Source organism: Agelaius tricolor, unplaced genomic scaffold, assembly GCF_023055355.1.
Source record: "Agelaius tricolor isolate 1412-34295 unplaced genomic scaffold, bAgeTri1.0.p SCAF_33, whole genome shotgun sequence".
Classification (NCBI taxonomy): Eukaryota; Metazoa; Chordata; class Aves; order Passeriformes; family Icteridae; genus Agelaius; species Agelaius tricolor.
Genome location: NW_027269293.1, coordinates 2,912,044 through 2,928,618, shown reverse-complemented (window position 1 = coordinate 2,928,618; position 16,575 = coordinate 2,912,044). Strand labels below are relative to the sequence as shown.

The window sequence follows — 16,575 nt, the reverse complement described above, 5'->3', positions numbered from 1 at the left end:
TCTGTGAGCCTGTCCCTGCTCTTTGCACAGGGAAGGGGCTCTGTGACCCTGTCCCTGCTCTTGGCACAGGAAAGTGCTCTATGGGCCTGTCCCTGCTCTTTGCACAGGGAAGGGGCTCTGTGAGCCTGTCCCTGCTGTTGGCACAGGGCTCTGTGGGCCTGTCCCTGCTCTTTGCACAGGGAAGGGGCTCTGTGAGCCTGTCCCTGCTCTTGGCACAGGGAAGGGGCTCTGTGAGCCTGTCCCTGCTCTTTGCACAGGGAAGGTGCTCTGTGAGCCTGTCCCTGCTCTTGGCACAGGGAAGGGGCTCTGTGGGTCTGTCCCTGCTCTTGGCACAGGAAGGTGCTCTGTGGGCCTGTCCCTGCTCTTGGCACAGGGAAGGGGCTCTGTGGGTCTGTCCCTGCTCTTGGCACAGGGAAGGTGCTCTATGGGCCTGTCCCTGCTATTTGCCCCTGAGAAGGTGCTAACTCTCATCCCCTTTGGCATGGAAGGTGTTCCAAGGCCTCCTGCCCCTTTGCACCTGGCAGCATCTGGCCAGATGTGAGGTCAGGAAACATCCTGTGATCCTTCCCACGCACTGCAGACACGTGGTTGTTTCCATACCCCAGCTCCAGTGGACAAAAATCAGGGCCGTCTCCTCTCCCTTGGCTCTGTTGTGCAGCTGATGAGCTCCACAAACCCCACCCTCCCCTCTGGCCACCCCCATTCCAGTGTGATCCTCACCTTCTCGCTGCTGCTGCTGCAGGATGGGAGGCTGCTGGGGGATGCTCTGTGCAATGGGGGTGATGGTGGTGGTTGGATACACAGCTGTAGCCCAAGGAGACAGAACAAAGCATTTACCTGAGGATCTGGTCAGCCACACAAGGGCCTGAGGGAGACAAGGGAAGCTGGTACCTGCATACTGCTGAACTCCTGTGAAGGCTGGGTGCAAAGTCTCTGCTACTGAAGGGCTCTGGGCTGCAGAGAAAAACACAATCAGGAGCACAGCAAAGGAAATCACTCGTGCATTCTGTGTATTTTTGTGTTGTGTTGTTTCCCACCCTCGCCCCCAAGTGAGTCTCAGTTTCTGTCTGGGAAGGAGCTACAAAAATGTGGGGAATCCAGAAAAGAGGAGCTAATTGCAGTTCCTCAGATGGGGTTTTTTACTGCTCTCAATACCTGAATATGGCACAAGGCCATTGGTGTAAACTGTTTCCAAGGTTGGATGCCCATTTGGGAATGGTACCACTCCAGTGAATCCATTGGAAATGGGAGCCACCAGTCCTGGCATGGCTGCTGTTCCCAGGAGAGGTGGTGAATGTAGCCCTGGAGAACAAGAACAGAGGACAGCCCATGAAAGTCAAGGTCCCACAAAGCCCCTGCTCCCCCCTTGCACCTGCCTGGCAACACTGCCATGTCTGAAGCCATTAATGCTTCTGTTTGGCACATGGAGATGACAGACTGGTGCTGGAGCCTTCACAGAATGAAGAGGCAGCACTAGTGGGAAGAGTGTGAGAAGAACTGCCAGTCCTGAGTGCTATCAGAGCTTTGGGGGAACGTCTTTCTTTGATCTGGGTTTGCACAGCACCTGGCAGGACACAACCCTGCTCTGACAGGGCTTGAACCCCACATTCATTATTGCTGTGGGGTGAGGATCAGGAACAGCAGCACTGCTGAGCTGAGCCAAGGGCAGTGCTGGGAACCCAGGCCTTTACAAAAGCTGCAGCAAGAATGCACAGCCACAGGGCAAGAGGATGTGCTGAACATGCGAGGCTGTCAGAGCATTGCAGGGATTTGTGCAGAGACTGCTGCGCTCAGAGGCTGCACTGCTGGAAAGCAGCGAAGTTAAAGCAGCTGCTGAGCTGGAGCTGCAGAATTGCCTGACCTGGGGGGGCCCTGAGAGTGCTGGGCCAGGAGTTCCCTGCTGGGGGAGGCCTCACCTGACGCTGGTGCAATGGGAGTGGCCGGCAGCCCGTTGAGACTGACGGCCCCGATCTGCTGGATGTGGCACGGCGAGAAGGCGACGCCCGGGCTCAGGTAACTGCCGTGGGAGGTGGAGAGAACCGTGGTCTGCTGCTGCATCAGCTGCAAGGCAGGAGCGGGCAGTCAGGGCCTCCCTCTGCCAGGACCCTGCCGAGCTGGGGGAGGCTGTGCACGCCAGCCTGGCTGGCACCTCCCCGGGGCTGCCACCTGCGCTGGAGCTGCCCCCAGCACTGCCAGAGCTCTGGGGTGGGCAGTGATGGCTCTGCTCCCCCTGACACCGCCAGAGCTCTGGGGAGGGCAGTGGTGGTGGCTCTGATCCCCCTGACACTGCCAGAGCTGCTGGGGTGGGCAGTGGTGGCTCTGATCCCCCTGACACCACCAGAGCTCTGGGGTGGGCAGTGGTGGCTCTGCTCCCCCAACACCACCAGAGCTGCTGGGGAGGGCAGTGCTGGCTCTGATCCCCCCGACATCACCAGAGCTGCTGGGGAGGGCAGTGGTGGCTCTGCTGCCCTGACACCACCAGAGCTCTGGGGTGGGCAGTGGTGGTGGCTCTGCTGCCCTGACACCACCAGAGCTCTGGGGAGGGCAGTGGTGGCTCTGATCCCCTGACACCACCAGAGCTGCTGGAGTGGGCAGTGGTGGCTCTGATCCCCCTGACACCACCAGAGCTGCTGGGGAGGGCAGTGCTGGCTCTGCTCCCCCCCTGCCAGGGCCCTGCAGCCCTGTACTCACACAGCTGCTGTCCCTGCCAATGTGGGACACTGAGAGCCACCCCTGAGAGCCACCCTGTGCTGCAGGCAGGGGACACAGCTCAGGGGGGCACCCCAGATGCCAGGGACATGGCTGGGCACCCCGATGCCTCACTCTCTGCATGGGCCAGCAGCCCTGAGGGGTTGTGGCTCACTCAGGCACAGGGCAAGGGCAGCAGGAGAGGCCTCTGGGGCGCTGAGAGGGGAGGGAGCAGCTCAGGGCTGTGCCCCTGGCACCCAGCAGCATCTCCCCACTTGCACTGCCAGGCACAGGCCCCTCTCCCTGTCACTTCTGCCAGGACAGTGGCACTTTTAATAACACAGCTTTGCCTCGAGGAACAGGGCCCACATCCCTCTGCTTCTGCCCAGCCTCCACGAGCAGATCCTGCTCTGGCACGGGCACAGCTCTGTGCCAGGCCCAGTTCTCGTGCCCTGCTTTGCCCTCAGAGCTCTGGAGCCCTGAGCTCAGGCTGTCCCCTGGCACATCAGCTCCTCGTGGTGCCATGACCCACCTGCCAAGGCAGAGATGCACAGTACACAAGGAAGGGTGGGAGGGTTGGGAGGGTTAAGAGAAGAAAAAAATCCTCCTGGTCCTATTTGACCATCAGTGGGAGCATAAGATGCCCTCAGAGTGCAGAGGCAAAAAAGACTTGGATGCCAAATGATCCAGCCCTTTATCAGCTCTGTCCTCACACCCAGCAAGAAGAGCAGGGGAGGCACAGGCATGGCTCAGGAAACCTGAGCTCCTCAGGAGGAGCTGAGGGCTGACACAGGGGGCAAAACCCAAGGAAACACCAAAAATCTTCCTGACATTGCCACATAAACCTCTCCAGAAGCCAGCCCTCACCAAGGGCTGAAGTCAGTAAGGCTCAGCTGGAGGATCTGCTCTGCTAACTGTGAGAGGTTTGTGGCCAGCTACACCTCCCAGTCTCCTCACACAGCAGCTGATCATGGCTTTAGCACCAAAGAAAGAGGGATTTCATGGCAGGGCTGCCTCTGTAAGCTGGAACCAGCCCAGCCATGGGGTGAAATTGGCTGGAGCCCTTTCTGGGGATGGGTGAGTGCTCCCCAGCCCATCCCAGGGCAGGGCTCAGGGGCAGGGGGACAGCACAGGGGTCACTCCTGTGCCACTCCAGACAGGACAAGCCCTGGTTCCACCTGGGCTCCCTGGGCTCCCAGTTCTGTGTTCCACCAGTTCCTGCTCCTGTGCCCGCTCCAGGGTGCAGGAACCACCACATTTCCTACTCACTATGTGAATATTGATCTTCTCTTTCCTCATTTCTGTGCCACACTCTGCCTGGACCAAGGCCACAGCAGCACCAAACAGGCACTCTGGAATTGCTCTCATCACTTACATAAAATTACCATAATGAACCATAAGAGCAGAAATAAAAGGAGGGAGGTGTGAACAAATTATGATTTGTGTTTGGAACTAATTGATTTATGATATACAAGACATATTCAAGCATTATAAGCACTTAGTTAATTGCTATAGTTTCTTTTTTAAGACTTCAGGCCTCTTTTGTATTGATAATTTTTTTTCAGCTCCCAAACATTTCCCTGAGTCCACCTGAACTGACTTGTTGAATAAAATGAACTCATTTACAGAAGCACTTGGGATCAAAATCTGATTTAAGCACTGAAATAAAATGATTTCAGATGCTTGGCCAGTTGTACTTTCTAGATGAGACTTTTCCATACAGTTTCAGCTAACATGCACTGTTTGACATTTTAAGCACCTTATTTTGCATATTTGCATAGATCTGAATAACTTTAGACTAAACTTACTGTATGATTATTTCATGTTTGAGATAGATTTTGAAGAAGAAGGTTATTAATATAAATTTAAACCAGACAACTGAAAACAAAACAAAAACAAACCCAGGCTCCAAACTTCTTCCTAAACCCATGGGGACCACTTTGGCTTGGAAACTCAGCAAATCCTGTGGGGACAGGGAGAGGAAGCTGCTGGGTATGAAATTATGGTACAAGAACTGTGATGCCTCTGATGCACCAGTTCACCCCAGCAGCCCTTGCTCCTGTCAGTCTGGTTCAGCCACATCCAGAATGGTCAGAAAGGTCAGAATCCACAATGCTCAGAATCCAGAATGCTCAGAATCCAGAATGCTCAGAATGCTCAGAATCCAGAACTGTCAGAATCCAGAACTGTCAGAATCCAGAATGCTCAGAATGCTCAGAATGCTCAGAATGCTCAGCTGCATCTCCCAGCCCTGGAGGGACCCTGGGTGCAGCATTTCCTCCTCCAAGCCCAAAATGAGGAAGGCTTGAGGGATTTTGGGCTTTCCCTGAGCCCTGGCTCACCAGAGGTCCCAGCTGCCAAGGGCTGCCCATGGCAGAGCATTTTGAGGAAGCATAAGGAGATTCAGCATGGAAATTCCTCTCTTTTGCCCCCACTTTCAGAGATGTCAGTGGAATCCCAAAGGGCTGATTCCCTCTGATGGTGTGTGAGGACTGGCTGGGAAACCAAAGATGGGGATGGCACAAGAGGAGAAAGAGTCAGTGTGAGGTCAGTGCCTCAGGGGAAAAAATAGAACCAAACCCAGTGGAAAGTAAAAGGAAAGGAAGGAAAAAAATCCTCAAAAAGTGGGAGACAGGCTGAGTCTTGAGTCAAGGGGGAAGCCAAAACAGAGTCACAGAGGGAAGGCCAGTGAAGAATCAGAGAGAGACACAGCAGCAGACACAGCTGAGGAGAAAGGAGATGCAGACAAGCAAGGAGGCACAGCTGAGACCTGACTGCCTGCTCAGCACCAGCAGGGGCCCTGGGGACTAAAGGCTGAGTCTGGGAGCTCTCCCTGCTCTTCCTCCTAGCAGCTCAAGCTGATAAAGCAGCTCCTGGCACCAAAACCTCCCTGTGTGGTCCCTCCCTGCCTCCACCACCGAGTCTGGGCCATCTCTAGGGCAGCAGGAGACACACCAGGATCATCAGCTCATGGCTGCTACAATCCTGCCCTCAGGTGCAGCTGGCTCCTGGGCTGGACAGAAAAGGATCCTGGCAAAAGGGGGTGCAGGGTCACAAAGGGCTCTTCAAATAATCTGTGTTGGATCAATTCTTTGTCTGGCTTGTGAATTCCCCAAAGTTACAGAACATCATATGCATTTCCTTTTTTTCTCATCCATACTCTTGCCACACACTTAAAATGCATTTGGCAGTTGTTGGGGAATCTTTGAGGATTGAGCCAACAATTGAGAAGCTGTTCCTCCTCTGCCATGTGAATGAAAGGAAGGCACACCAAGGAGCTGCTGAAGCCAGAGGAGAAGGTGTCCACATACACAAGAAGAACAGATTTATTTGCACCCCCCCTAGGAAATTACTTCCAGTAACAGAATCTACTTTTGACTTCTTTGTCCACACAAGAACCTCTTGTACCTTGAGCAAGTTCTGAGCCTCCTTCCATGGGCTTTACACTTGGCAGCAGAGACCTGAAAATGACACTCACCAAGGAGGCTCAAACAATGCTCCACCACAGCTGATCTGGGACTTGTTGAGTTTGGGACCTACCTGGAACATCAATGGCAATTGCCAGCATCCTCCAGGGCAAGGAGGTTCTCTCACTAAATCCCAAAGCACAGCCAGGCTGCTGAAACACCTCTGGCTCTCTGCTCCCTCTCCAGCACTTTGCAAACTCCCACTGGCCAAGGGAGAGAACCTGGGAGCCAAGGACAGCACTGGGGGCACTTCCAGGGCCCTCCTGGGAATTTCAGCAGAGAAATGAACTCCTGAAGCTGGGTCCAGAGCTCTCCTGCTGCTCCAAACCCAGAGAGACACGTTTGTGTCCCAGAGCCAGAGGAGGGTTCACAGGTTGGTATTGCAGGAACCCATGCTCTGAGCTCTCCTCATAACAAGACACAAAGGAAATGGGTCATGACTGACCTGTTCCCAACACCTCCAACAACATCAGAGAAATCCCAGGCTCGCTTTGAGGAGGCCCCAGCTCTCCCAGGCAGCCTCCTTGCTCTGTGACTCTGTTTTGGCTTTCCCCTTGACTCAAGACTCAGCCTGTCTCACACTTTTTGAGGATTTTTTTCCTTCCTTTCCTTTTACTTTCCACTGGGTTTGGTTCTCCTATTTTTCCCCCTGAGGCACTGACCTCACACTGACTCTTTCTCCTCCTGTGCCATCCCCATCTTTGCTCTCCCTTCTGGAGGAGAGATCCCAGGGTTCACACCTGTTCCAGACTGCAATGCAAGATGTTTTCTCTTACCATCTGTATGGCAGTTGTCTTTTGTCAAGTGGGCAGTTTGCCTTATCTCTCTCTCTGAGTGACCACAATCACTCCTCCCTCAGGAGGGGACACCTGCTGATAACAGCTATGGAATGTCCCTGCATGGCTGATAAGAACTACAGCATCCCATTGGCAGATGGGAGCCCAGAGGGAGGAGCCAAGCATTCCTGCCTGGATATAATCTGGAGGTTCTGGAACACCAGCACAGCTTCTGCACTGGATTTCCCAGAGGAACAGCAGCTGCCTCTGCCACTGGATCTTCAGAGGCAGAATCCATCCTTCTCTACAGGATCCCTGCTCCAGCAGAACCACCCCTGGCACTGCAGGAGGGCTGAGCCACAATTCCAATGGTTCTGCTGCCAACACCCTGACCCACAGGGTGTCAGGTTGGGGTCTGACTCTGGCAGTGTTGTTCTAGTGCACTGCATTGTTTATTTTATCCTTTTATTTTCTCTTCCCTATTAAAGAACTGTTATTTCCTGCTCCCATATTTTTTGCCTGAGAGCCCCTTAATTTAAAATTTATAGCAATTCAGAGGGATGGGGAGGGTTCACATTCTCCATTTCAGGGGAGGCTCCTGCCTTCCTTAGCAGCCTCCTGTCTTTCCAAACCAAGACAACATCTTTGCTGTTCCCTTGCCCCTCCCTCCATTTCCAGCAGAAAAACCACACAAAATTTCTGCAAGACGAGGCAGCTGAGTGCTGAAAGGAGGCAGCTGAGTGCTGAAAGGAGGCAGCCAGCTGCTGGGGAGCTCTCCCAGGGGCTGCATTCCCCCCTTCCCCCGTGGATACTCACAGCCTGCGCATAGGCGCTGTATGGGCTGAACGGCAGGGAGAGAGATGGAGTGAGAATGCCCAGCTGCCCCACCATTTGCTGCATACGGCGCAGGGTCCTCTCCTTATCTGTGTCAGCAAACTTCACCACTAGACTGGAGGAGGCACCCTAGGCACAGAGAGAGGAGACAGAGGAGGCAGGAGAGAAGGAAGAGGCGTGGGACAGCCAGAGCGGTCAGGCAAGGGAGGACGGGGCAGGACAGGCAGCAGAGAGGAGTGGGAAGAGGAGCAGAAGAGCAAATATTGGTGTGGAAGTGCTGGGGAGCTGCCTGGAACCTGGGCTGTGCCTTTCCCCATCTGTCTGTCCATCCAACCCTTCCCTCTGACACCTTTCACCTCACACAGCTGCCTATGGATGCACACATCCCTGGCTGTGCTCAGCAGGTGATGGTGCAGCCAGGAACACCCAGGGCATCGATGGCCACAAGCACCACCATGAGCTTGGCTGGACAGGCAGAGCAGCTCCTGGTAGCTGGGAATTCCCTGGCTGCAGCAGGGCACTGTCCTGTCCCTGAGGTGCCCCAAATTCAGGTTGGACATTGCCAGAGCAGCTCCTGGGAATTCCCTGGCTGCAGCAGGGCACTGTCCTGTCCTTGAGGTGCCCCAAATTCAGGTTGGACATTGCCAGAGCAGCTCCTGGGAATTCCCTGGCTGTAGCAGGGCACTGTCCTCTCCCTGAGGTGCCCCAAATTCAGGTTGGACATTGCCAGAGCAGCTTCTGGGAATTCCCTGGCTGTAGCAGGGCACTGTTCTGTCCCTGAGGTGCCCCAAATTCAGGTTGGACATTGCCAGAGCAGCTCCTGGGAATTCCCTGGCTGCAGCAGGGCACTGTCCTCTCCCTGAGGTGCCCCAAATTCAGGTTGGACATTGCCAGAGCAGCTTCTGGGAATTCCCTGGCTGTAGCAGGGCACTGTTCTGTCCCTGAGGTGCCCCAAATTCAGGTTGGACATTGCCAGAGATGAGGCCACAGCTGCAGCTCCACTTGCACAGCTCCAGCCACACAACCCCACACAGGCAGAAAGGGTTCCCACCCACACCCAGCCCATCCCAGGGGTCTCCTCTACTGCCTAAATCAGAGGAGCCCAGGAGTGCTCAGACACTGAAGCCCTGACCACCCATGTTGGCTGAACTGTCAGCTTTCACCCTGCTCAGTTTTGAACAAGCAGCTGTTTCCAAGACAAAAGCATGGCCTGATTTTTGGCTCTCTTTTTATTCAGCTTTTACAGCTGTGAGTGCTGTCCCTCCCAGTCTGGAGGAACACAGGCACAAAGAGCAGCCCAAGGGACAGGATGGTCACTGAGTGGAGCACACACAAGCCCCACAGCTCCCAGCCACACCAGACACTGCTGCTGAACCTGCTGTGGTTTTCTGGAGAGCGTGGGGAGGTCCCTGGAACAGGGAAATGGGACAAGGATTAGGAAGAGGGAAGGTCCCCTGGCCTTATACTCACGGGCATTGTCTGGCTGCCATGGAGGGCGTGGATTGCTGCCTGAGCCTCTGTGTGAGATGAGAACTTTACAAAAGCACAGCCTGGAAAGGGACAGAAAGAGCACAGGAGATTGCAGTGACAGGAGTGCTGTGAAAGTGCCATCACTCAAGAGACAGTGTCTGTATCTCAGGTAAGGCAAAGGAAAGCCACCCCAAGGAAGCAGGGAACAAAAAGGATGCCTCATCCCAAGTCCTCTAGCCTGGAAAAAAGAGGAAGGGTCTCAAATTATTACTTCAATGATATATTCTACAGATGATGACACCATCTCCACCCTTGCCCCTGATCACCTCTTCCCCAAATCCTCTGTGGACTGGGTACAAACACTGCAACCTGCAGCCCCAGCTGGGCAGGACAGGCTCGTGAGTGACCCTGAGAGCTCAGCTACTCACCCTGCCCTGCCTCCCTCCTGCTCCCTCAGCCTCTGCCCACCCTCCCCAGTCCCTCCTGGCAGCACAGGGATCCTGCCCTGCTCCCTATTCCTGCCTGTTTTAGGGGTTCCCTAAACACAGGGAGGGGAATGAGTGTCCCAAGGGGAAGGTGAGGCTGGTGAGCACCACCCAGGGCAGGGACAGAGGGCAGGACACACAGAGGGTTCACACCTTTGCTGTTCCCATCGGGTCCACGGAGCACCGTGCATTCATCAATGACCCCGAACGGTTCAAAGAGCCGGAGCACGTCATCCTCAGACTGCTGCTTATTTAACATGCCCACAAAGAGCTTCCTGTCCCCTAGGGGCAAACACAGAAACATCAACCTGCTATGAGGCTTGCAGTCCAGAGCAGGAGGAGAGGAACACTTCTGCACAGAACAGCCTGCTGTTAAAAACATGCCTGCCATGGAAATGGGTTGCTGTTGGCTGAAATGCTTCCAGGGCTGAAAATGCAGGGTTTGCCCAAGCTTCTCACACCTTCAAGGGTTTGTGTGGCTTCCCCTGTCCTACCCTCCCCAATGGAAAACAAAGGATTAATAATTTCCTGTCATTCATTAGCCTTTTCCTTTGAAATGATAGTAATAATCCAAAAGAAATGATAGTAAGAAAATCTGTCTGGGCAATCCCACTTCTACTGATCAGCAGGTGAAGTCCAACAGGTGGCTTGGGTAACACAGCAGGGAGATGCATTCCAGGACCTTTGACTTCTCTCCATTTCCTTAGCTGCCATGTAACCAAGCACCTCGATTTCCATCTGCCTTCCCCACTCCAACCTAACCAGCTGTCTCCCAAAGCCTGGGATAAATTCTGGCATAAACCTGGGTCCTAACCTGCCTCACTGTGGGATCATCCAAATCCTATAGCTGGGTGAAGGCCATGATCTTTGACTTCTGTTTCCTTTTCCTTCTCTCCAAGCCACCATTTCCTTAGCTGCCATGTAACCAAGCACCTCAATTTCCATCTGCCCTTCCCCACTCCAACCTAATCTCCCAAAGCCTGGGATAAATTCTGGCATAAACCTGGGTCCCAATCTGCCTCACTGTGGGATCATCCAAATCCTACAGATCAGCTCCATGGTCCCTGCTCCCCTCTCTCCACTGTGCACCCATGTCACACTGGCAGGGAGCTGGCAGAGTGACCAAATCCAGGACGTTGAGCTCAGCCTCCTCCTGGGTTCCTCCTCAGAGAGAGGAGTGAGGATTATGGTTTTGTTGGGATGGGTAAGTGTGGAGGCAAGGAAGGGGCAGAGTGCCTTCCCTCCCTCCCTCCCCACCTCAGCACCCACAGGAGCCCATCCCATGCCTGGTGCTGCCCAGCCAAGCACAAACACAACCACAGCAGGGTTTGGGGCAGCATCCTCCCCAGCCTGATGTCAACAGCAGTAAAACAGCACAACACCAAAATCCCAGCCTCAGTTTTAGCCAGGAAAGCAGAGCCAACCCTCCCCCAGTGGCCCAGATCCGGGTGGGGAGACAGGACCCACAGGAGGGGACGTGTCAGGAGGTGGCTCTGGAGCAGCAGTGCCAGAGGATTCCTTATTGTTAGCGACAGGATCAGAGGGGCTGGCTCCACACACAGCAATGCAATGTGACAGGGGCAACAGCAAGGGAGCTGCTCTCTGCCTCAGAGTGCACTGACCTGAAAAACAACAGCTCTTGGAGCTACAGCAGCACTGCAGCTCCAGGGCAGAGCTGGGCAGGGATGCCAGGCCAGGATGGCACATGACACATGCACACAGCCCCTGTGTGACCCTGCTCACAGGGGTCCCAGGATGAGGGAAGAGATGAGGATCTCACTCCATGTTTCAGAAGGCTGATTTATTATTTTATGATATATATTGTATTAAAACTATACTAAAAGAATAGAAGAAAGGATTTCATCAGAAGGCTGGCTAAGAATAGAAAAGGAAAGAAGAATCATAATAAAGGTTTGTGGCTCAGAGTCCAAGCCAGCTGGGCTGTGATTGGCCATTAATTAGAAACAACCACATGAGCCCAATCCCAGATGCACCTGTTGCATTCCACAGCAGCAGATAACCATTGGTTACATTTTGTTCCTGAGGCCTCTCAGCTTCTCAGGAGGAAAAATCCTAAGGAAAGGATTTTCCATAAAAGATGCCTGTGACACCCCTGCCCTGCTCCTCTTGGCTCAGGGGAGGGTCCCCACACCAGGTAAGGAAGGGAGGAACCCTCCCTGCTGCTCAGCCAGGTACAGACTCACTCAGCACACACAGGCAGGACCTTCAGTGCCATGGGTCCTTCACAGCACAGCAGATGCACACAAGCAGCACTAAGGGACTCCCACAGCCCTGGAAGAGATTTGTACAGCCCCAGCCCCTGGGAATGCCTTCCAGAATGGAATTCCTCAGTGAGCAGGAGGAATGTGCAGACAGCACAGGAGTCACCTCAGCCTGCCCCAGAGCCCCAGCACCAGCTCTGGTGTAGCCCCAGGCAGACATGTGCCATCTCAACCCACTCCCAAGCAGGTACTCCTGATTTATAGAACTAGAAGTAGCTGAAATATATTGCTTTGCAGATTTTTTTAAAGGCCAGGTTTCCCAGTTTCCCCATTTTCATGAACCCCTGGGTAACTACACCCATGGGAATTTCATCCCTTTCTGTTTTCCTTGTGATTCTTTCTACATTCCTCCCTGCACCTGCACGGCACTGGCTGCCTTTGCAGGCATTCTTTCAGCTGATTGAGTCCATTCAAATTGGTGATGCCCAATAATCCCCAGCCCAGGCACAGGAGCTGATAAAGCAGCTGCTGTTCAGCTGCCTTCTGAGCAGGGAGGCAGCACCTGCCCCACAAGGGCCAGCTCAGGAGGGCTGGTGGTCAAACCAACCAGAAAACAGCACACAGAGAAGGTGAAAAATCAGATTGGAACAGAGGGGGTGAACAAAAAAAGGGACTGGGCAGGAAGAGATTGACTGGGCAGTGAAGAGGAGCACGGAAACCAAAGGAGCAGCAGCTCTGTAGGGTGACTGAGATCACCTGGTGCCAGATGTGAGCCCAGCCTGGCCATGGCAGGGACACTGGAGCTCTGGAAGGTTCCTCCTTGCTCTACCCTGAATCTCCACTGCAGCTACAGCCAGGCCTTCATTGATATGCTGCAGCCTTTGGGGGGCAAACATGGAGAGAGCTCCTTAAAAAATCATCAGCACAGGGGAGAAATACATTGGGGAACACCTGCACCGACTTTGGGTGCTGTGCAATAATCCTCTGGTCCTGGAATTTGCAGGGACATAACTGTGGGCCAAGATCTGACAGCCAGAACTGCACCTGATGGTTTTGCTTTTCTCTTCAGGGACCCCTGGCTGGCTGGGGCAGGGGGTGCTGAGATGTTTTATCCTACACCCCTTGCAATCAAATCAACATCAAATTACAAGTTACTCATGATTTTCTCCTCCAGAGCCCCCCTCAGGTTTCCTGGGTAATTCCTGTGGTTTCTCCCTCACACCATTTCTGTTGAAACAAAAGCATTTTTCTTTACCCTGCCCTGTGGGAAAAATCCACTGAAACAGTGACTGCCCCATCCCTGCAGCTTTACAGGTTCTTCTGCTGCCTGACAGGGCTCACTAACAGAACCTTTTGGAAGTTCTGCCTCCATGTGGGAATTTCAGCTTTCCTTTTTGGAATTTGGAAGGAAAAAGAAAGAAAAAAGAGCCAGTCTTCCTGGCTATGCACAGGTTAAAACTGTGACACCTTAGGGAGTCAAGATGTAACTATAAATACACAAATAATACAAATATAAATACACACACCTATGGGTCTGGAAAATTTTCTGAATAAGAAGAGCAATAGTAAAGGGAATGGAATCACTGACAATATAAGATATTTTTCATAGTGAATATCCTGCTTCTGAAGATCACCTGAAGGAAAATGATCCAGGCTGTTCCCTTTGGATGCCTCTGCAGCAGCTGGGGACCTCTGCAAGGGCTTTTCTGCTGCTGACCCTACATCCCTGCACCCTGGAGCCCAACCCATGATCAGGGATCCTCTGGATTCCACCAGCTTCCAAGCAGGGCTGTTCTCCCACAGCATCCAGGCTGACTCATCCCTCACAGCAGGGCTGGAATGCTGCAAACCTTCCACCTGAGCTGTGATCCCAAATCCCTTCCACCTGAGCTGTGATCCCAAATCCCTTCCACCTGAGCTGTGATCCTAAATCCCTTCCACCTGAGCTGTGATCCCAAATCCCTTCCACCTGAGCTGTGATCCTAACTCCCTTCCACCTGAGCTGTGATCCCAAATCCCTTCCACCTGAGCTGTGATCCCAAATCCCTTCCACCTGAGCTGTGATCCTAAAACTCTTCCACCTGAGCTGTGATCCCAAATCCCTTCCACCTATTCTGCCATCAAACCCTTACACCTGAGCTGTGATCCTAACTCCCTTCCACCTGAGCTGTGATCCCAAATCCCTTCCACCTGAGCTGTGATCCCAAATCCCTTCCACCTGGGCTGTGATCCTAAAACCACCCATCCTGAACCCTCTGGCACTCTCAGGGCTGTTCCCAAACCCTTTGGCACTCTCAGAGCTGATCCCAAATTCCCTGGCACTCTCAGGGGCTGATTCCAAACCTTCTGGCATTCTCAGGGACCCTCTGGCACTCAGGGCTGATCCCAAACCCCCTGGCACTCTCAGGGCTGTTCCCAAACCCTCTGGCACTCTCAGGGGCTGATCCCAAACCTTCTGGCACTCTCAGGGACCCTCTGGCACCCTCAGAGCTGTTCCCAAATCCCCTGGCACTCTCAGGGCCAATACCAAACCCTCTGGGACCCTCAGGGCTGATCCCAAACCTTCTGGCACTCTCAGGGCCGATCCCAAACCCCCTGGCACTCTCAGGGCTGACCCCAAACCCTCTGGGACTCTCAGGGCCAATCCCAAAGCCCCTGGCACTCTCAGGGCCTGATCCCAAACCCTCTGGCACTCTCAGGGACCCTCTGGCACCCTCAGAGCTGTTCCCAAACCCTCTGGAACTCTCAGGGGCTGATCCCAAACCTTCTGGCACTCTCAGGGACCCTCTGGCACCCTCAGAGCTGTTCCCAAATCCCCTGGCACTCTCAGGGCCGATCCCAAACCCTCTGGCACTCTCAGCCATCACCTCCATGGTTCTCCAGCTCCCCACAGGGATTCCTGCAGCACTGGAAGCTCTCCTCTCCCCTCCTGCTGTTTTCCCCTTCACTTTCTCTACATCTCCTGCTTTTCACCCTCTGATTGGCGATTTCCCGAGCTGTCCAGCGAGCAGGGAAATTCACTGTGAGCTCTGACTGTCGAGTTCCCATGGCAACGTGCTCAGGAGGGGCCAGCACAGAGCACGGAGCTGCTGATGGAGGTTCCAGGGAGCAATCCAGGGGCTGAGGCTGGGTTCTGGCACCAAGAGAGAGCACACGAGCCCTGGACACAAAGCCAGTGAATTCAGGTTACCAGGGAGAGAGGGAAGGCAGATCCTGCTGTGGATGGGAGGCAGCAAATCTTGGAAGCTGACAATGTCTGGTCCAAAAACACAAGTCCCACTCTGAACTAATGCAGGAAACAAGTTTTCCATGAAGGAAACAAATTTTCCATAGAATTCAGGGAGAGAGGGAAGGCAGCTCCTGCTGTGGATGGGATGCAGAAATCTTGGAAGCAGAGAGAGTTTCCTTGTCCTGGGCAGTGCTGGAGGCTTGGGGTGCCCTCATGCCCATCACTGCAGTGCTCCAGACAAGCACACAAACCCCTCTGCCCCTCTCCTGGCACTCCAGGCTCCCAGAGACAGAGGGAAAAGCTGACAATGCCTGGTCCAAAAACACAAGTCCCACTCTGAACTAATGCAGGAAACAAGTTTCCAGCAAGAAACAAATTTTCCATAGAATTCAGGTTATCTGGGCAGCAGCAGGATCAGGGAGAGAGGGAAGGCAGCTCCTGCTGTGGATGGGATGCAGAAATCTTGGAAGCAGAGAGAGTTTCCTTGTCCTGGGCAGAGCTGGAGGCTTGGGGTGCCCTCATGCCCATCACTGCAGTGCCCCAGACAGGCACACAAACCCCTCTGCCCCTCTCCTGGCACTCCAGGCTCCCAGCAGAGAGCAGGAAAAGCTGGCCCAGCATCACAAGTCCCACTCTGAACTAATGCAGGAAACAACTTTTCTGTAGGGAATTTCTTCACTGAGCATCCAGATATTCCCACACAGCCCCTGCAGGGCTGGGCCAGAACTGCCCCTTTGGTAGAAAAATGAGCATTTCTCAGACCTCAAGAGGTAAATTCTGGTGTTCCAACTTCATGTTCTTAATTCAGGGTGATTCACTTGGGAAATGTCAGTCCCTGGTGAGTACAAATGAGGTTCCCTTCAAGGGTAATGCAGAGCAGTGCCTCACTGAGGCATGCAGATACTCCTTGATAAATTCCTACTATTCCTTGATAAATTCCTACTATTCCCTGATAAATTCCTACTCCAGACACTTCTGCCCTGCCCCAAACCTTTCTTTCACCTCCTGCCAGTGTGGGGTTATTGCTACAGGGATATTGCTCTTCCCATATCTGCAAAGTTGTTCAGCCACTCCTCTGACAGGTGGAGCATGGGGACAGAATCATTTCAGGAGAGAAACCTGTCTCAGACAAACACAGGGTGCTGCTCCTGCCTCAGGAAAGAATCCAGTTTGCCATGGATCCTGTGGGAGCTGCAAGGAGCCTGCAGGGAGGTGCTCAGACCCCAGAGGTTTCTGTTCTTGTCCATGGGAAGCAGAGTTGATGCTCTGACATTTGCAACCATCAGGGAATGTGGCACTTTTCATAAACTTGGAGATTTCAGAGTCCAGTGCCTTGGCCAAAAGCTTGTTCCTAAATCAGCACCCTGGTTTTTTAACCTGTTCCAGCTTGATTGGACAGAGGCA

At 53.6% G+C, this 16,575-nt stretch overlaps 1 protein-coding gene and 1 long non-coding RNA gene across 3 annotated transcripts in view; both read right to left on the bottom strand.

The window, feature by feature from the left end:
- The window catches only part of CELF5 (CUGBP Elav-like family member 5), a 40,997-nt gene that overhangs the window by 4,092 nt on the left and 20,330 nt on the right, over positions 1-16,575 (bottom strand). For both annotated transcript variants that reach the window (XM_071451642.1, XM_071451643.1), the window contains exons 4-10: positions 9,874-10,002; positions 9,236-9,315; positions 7,748-7,894; positions 1,917-2,061; positions 1,156-1,302; positions 892-954; positions 721-804 (exon numbers count right to left, since the gene is read on the bottom strand). In XM_071451642.1, the coding sequence (XP_071307743.1) occupies positions 721-804; positions 892-954; positions 1,156-1,302; positions 1,917-2,061; positions 7,748-7,894; positions 9,236-9,315; positions 9,874-10,002 (795 nt within the window). The remainder of the gene's footprint in view (positions 1-720; positions 805-891; positions 955-1,155; positions 1,303-1,916; positions 2,062-7,747; positions 7,895-9,235; positions 9,316-9,873; positions 10,003-16,575) is intronic.
- Positions 10,009-14,666, bottom strand: LOC139602125 (uncharacterized). The gene is made up of 3 exons (XR_011683110.1): positions 14,605-14,666; positions 10,654-14,263; positions 10,009-10,446 (listed from the first exon to the last, which is right to left on the bottom strand). It is a non-coding gene; the product is annotated as an uncharacterized lncRNA (long non-coding RNA).